Source organism: Protobothrops mucrosquamatus, unplaced genomic scaffold (assembly GCF_001527695.2).
Source record: "Protobothrops mucrosquamatus isolate PMUCROS unplaced genomic scaffold, P.Mucros_1.0 scaffold606, whole genome shotgun sequence".
Lineage (NCBI taxonomy): Eukaryota > Metazoa > Chordata > Lepidosauria > Squamata > Viperidae > Protobothrops > Protobothrops mucrosquamatus.
The window spans coordinates 275,027-279,179 of NW_015386904.1; the positions used below are offsets into that span (position 1 = coordinate 275,027).

At 38.1% G+C, this 4,153-nt stretch overlaps 1 protein-coding gene across 1 annotated transcript in view; it reads right to left on the reverse strand.

The window, feature by feature from the left end:
- The window catches only part of KALRN (kalirin RhoGEF kinase), a 536,528-nt gene that overhangs the window by 245,923 nt on the left and 286,452 nt on the right, over nucleotides 1–4,153 (reverse strand). Inside the window, exon 5 of the mRNA XM_029284454.1 lies at nucleotides 1,108–1,620. Coding sequence (XP_029140287.1) covers nucleotides 1,108–1,620 — 513 coding nt within the window. The remainder of the gene's footprint in view (nucleotides 1–1,107; nucleotides 1,621–4,153) is intronic.

Below are 4,153 nucleotides of genomic sequence, written 5' to 3' on the forward strand. Positions count from 1 at the left end.
AGCCAGACAGTGCCGGCTGGCGACCTCCAGGGGGAGGGCCTTCTCGGTGGGAGCTCCCACCCTCTGGAACGAACTACCCCCAGAGATCCGGGTGATCCCGGATCTCCCCTCCTTCCGCCGCGCCCTAAAGACATGGCTCTTCCAACAAGCGGGATTGGCCTAGGGAATTTTTAGTGGGGTTTTAAGAGAAATTTTAATTGACATGGGCCACAGTAAATATTTCTTTTTAAATTAGGTTTTAAACTGGGTATTTTATTGTTGTATCTGTTTTATAAGGCTGTCAGCCGCCCTGAGTCCGTAAGGAGAAGGGCGGGATAAAAATTAAATAAATAAATAAATAAAAATGAGGCTAGACACAGAAGAGAGCATCCATAGGAGGAGGGCTTTGATCACAGAGTTTATTTTTTATGTCCCCCTGTGGACATCTCTCACACCATATAGTCTAAAGCAGGGGTCTTCAAACTTGGCCCTTTTATGACTTGTGAACTTCAACTCCCAGAATTCCTCAGCCAGCATGCCTGGCTGAGGAATTCTGGGAGTTGAAGTCCACAAGTCATAAAAGGGCCCAAGTTTGAAGACCCCTGGTCTAAAGACTGCAGATTATTCCTCCCTGATTTAGAAAATGATTTTACAATGTTTGGATTCAAACTGTTGCCACATGTACTTAACCAAGGAGCTTGCTGACTGTGTGATGCCCGTGGGCCTATTTCTCAATATGTATATGATTCTTGTTTCTTTGGTTTTCCAAGAATCCTTTTTACAATTTCTCCCAAGTGGAAATTGTTCCACAGTTTGATTACGATGGATTTTTATTAACAGGTTTGGTGAAATGAAAAAAAAAGTAATTTGAGACCTGTCACATCAGTTCAGAAATACTGAATAAAGATCACTTTTTATCAGAAAAATCACGAGTGAGTAATTTATAGCTCTAATGCTTCTTGCTATTCCAACAATTAGTTCAGTGATTTTTCTTTCCAAGTAACTTGAGATTGGCATCCCTGATTAATCTTTCATCTTGGTAAAATAGAGAAAAAGATTTGGCTACAACTTTGTCATTGCCATTTGATTTCAGGTTAATAATCAAAAAGAAAAAAGGCTGTATCTTACCTTTTCTGCATCTTGTTCAAAAAGTCGAAGTTGAAAACACTGATCTAGTTTCAGTTTACGGACATGCCACATCTGATGCAAGTGCTGTCGTGTTGAATGCAGCTTATCTAGAAGACTGGTAATCTTTGGCACAAGACTTTGGAAATCTGCACTGCCAGGAATGCAGTTCCTACCAGAGAAACCATCACTGCATCTTATGCATTGTAATAATCGTTGACCCTCACGGTCCAATTCTTCCACTGGAGCTTTGATTACTTTCTTCTTGAGCTGAGTATGTTCGTCTATTAGTCTTCTTGAACCCTCCACATCCACTGGAAATTCCTTCCTAGCCAGCATTTCCTGAAGGTCCTCCAGCCTGGATAATAAATGTATGGCACTATTGAAAAATTCTTCCAAGGAAACTCTCAATTCTATCCATTCATCATGATTGTAATCCAGAGTTCCTTCAAACTCTTCTGTTAGTTGGGAGGGATCAACCAGTTTTGTTAAACCTTCAACGGAGACCATGCTTGTCTAAGGAGTTAAAAAAAAATGTGTGGTTTAGTTTTTAAGTAATTATACAGAAATCCTGTAACAATTAAGGATAACAATTCATCAGACAGCATAAATGGAGAAGCAGTAAGCAGGAAAAATGCTTAACAGCCAGATAAGAATACATCCTAGTGCAATATGGCTGTGAATTGTCTTTGTCTTGGCTCTCACAACCACAGGGGAAAAGAAATGGACATTGTGAGAAAGAGAACTCACGATGATTGTGGTGGCATCATCAGTGTTACTAGAAATCAGCAAGAAATGAAGCATTGCCTCTGTCCTGCATAAACTCCTTTGGGATGGATCCTATGTCCATAACTAATATTATGAAAGTACATTTCACCTCTCCTTCAACATACACATTCAGGATGCCTTCACAATGGGTGATAATTTGGAAAACTGCATAATTTGCCCACTTTTAAGTTTTCACACAATACAGCCCTTTTAGCAACATTCACACATTAGGTACTACTTGTTATGAAAGCGCTCTCTCTCTCTCTCTCTCTCTCTCTCTCTCTCTCTCTCTCTCTCTCTCTCTCTCTCTCTCTCTCTCTGTGTGTGTGTGTGTGTGTGTGTGTGTGTATTTACAGCAGGAATGTTCAACCTGAAGGCTTAAAACTTCATATAGCTGCCTAAACTTTGGATACAGCCCAAAGAGTCTCTCCAAAGATTGTCACCAATTGTAATTTTAATTGACAAAAAGGAAAATGATTGCTATATGTACAATAACACATTCATTGTGCTTAATTAAATACTGTAAATTAATTTAAGTCCCTACCCCATATATAGACACTTTTCAAAATACAGCCCTCGGCATGCCACTTAAAGCAAACAATGGTTCTTGTCCTCCAAAAATGATGTTTTAGAGCAGACATGTCACATGACATCACGTGATGTTGCACAACGTATCGGGACGGGTTTGCCATTGCCAGCAATGGGGTGGGCGCGGCTTCCAGATGACGTACGCGGCCCACAGGCCGGCAGTTTGACACCCCTGTTTTAGAGGATATATTTAGATATTATCCATCCCCCTTTCAGTCAAGCTGTTTTAGCTTGAATAAGTATTAAGACTGCTCTGGCTGTCTTGGAGGATGACTCATGCTGCAAAGTAGATGCAACTTAGGACTCCTGTTTTACAGTTCTTACTGTCATGCTGTGTCCAGAAAGTATCCTTGTTTCCTACAAGATTGCATTTTTGCCATCCATGCTGTTTAATATCTACAGTATATGAAACTGAAATTGGGGGAAATCATTAAAAACTTTGACCCTTCCAATCATATTGCACCTTATTATCCAACTTCAAAGGGCAATCACTGTCTTGAACATTGCTTATATTTGACAAAGTCCTGGTTGAGGAAGAATGCACTGAGATTAAATCTAGACCAAAACAATTCGTTTTTGATAAATAAGAAATTAGACTTTGAGACGGACATTTAGACTGTTTTGGTTAGTTTGCAAAGTTTGAAAGGAATGGTTTGCAGTTTAAAAATACTCCTTCACCTTCATTTGTCATTGAATTTATGATGGCTGTGACATGGTGCACATTGATGCAGTTAGGACTGCTAGATCGATTACAGTATTACATCATCCATTTTTGAGATGGTCAGATTTGGCAACAGTTATGCATGCCTTGATTATATTTCATCTTGAACTTTGCAGTGCACTCTACACAATGTGATCTATGCTGGGCAACCCTTGAAGAGTTTGCAGAAATTGGAACTAATACAAAATGTGTCAGCTAGAATGCTATACAGGATAAAATATAGGAATTATATGATGCCTCCACTGAAATAATTGCACTTACAGCCAGTGATTTAGTGGGTACAATTTAGGGTGCTACTATCATCCCTTAAGGCCTTGAAGAGTTTAGGATTTCACAATATCAGGAACCATCTGTTTTATACAGTCCCATCCAACTTTTAAAATTTACACAAGAGGTCTTTTTAAATGTGACCCCATTTTTGGAGATCTGTCTTTCTGGCACTTATTTATTTACTTAAAACACTTAATAACTATCCACCTTCTAACAAACTCTGGGCAAATCCCTATCAAAACTTTAAAACCATTTTAAAACTATTAAAACCAAATACATAAACATTTTGAAATAAGACCTTCTCCTGTATTTCTTCCAAACAAGGGAATATATTATCTGAGTTTGTGTGACTCCACCTCTCTCCAAGTTTTGAAATTCTGTAAGATCCAAAACTTTAACAAAACTCTCAATATTTTGGTAATGTTATATTTGTTAGAGCAGGAAGGTTGGATGGTATTATTATTGTTATTATTTCTTCAAATAATATTGTAGATTTTATTGTGAAAATTACCTTGAGATTGAAAAATATGATTTGGTCAAGATATCCCACTATGCTGGAATCTGAAGACAAAATTTCCAAATTCAATACCAATATTATAGTTAGCATCAAGCTGAGATTTTGTGAAAAAGGATGCTGTATTAATGGGCTGCTTTTCAAGTACTACCTTTCGCTATTAATTTTGAAGAGTACTTAATAATAAT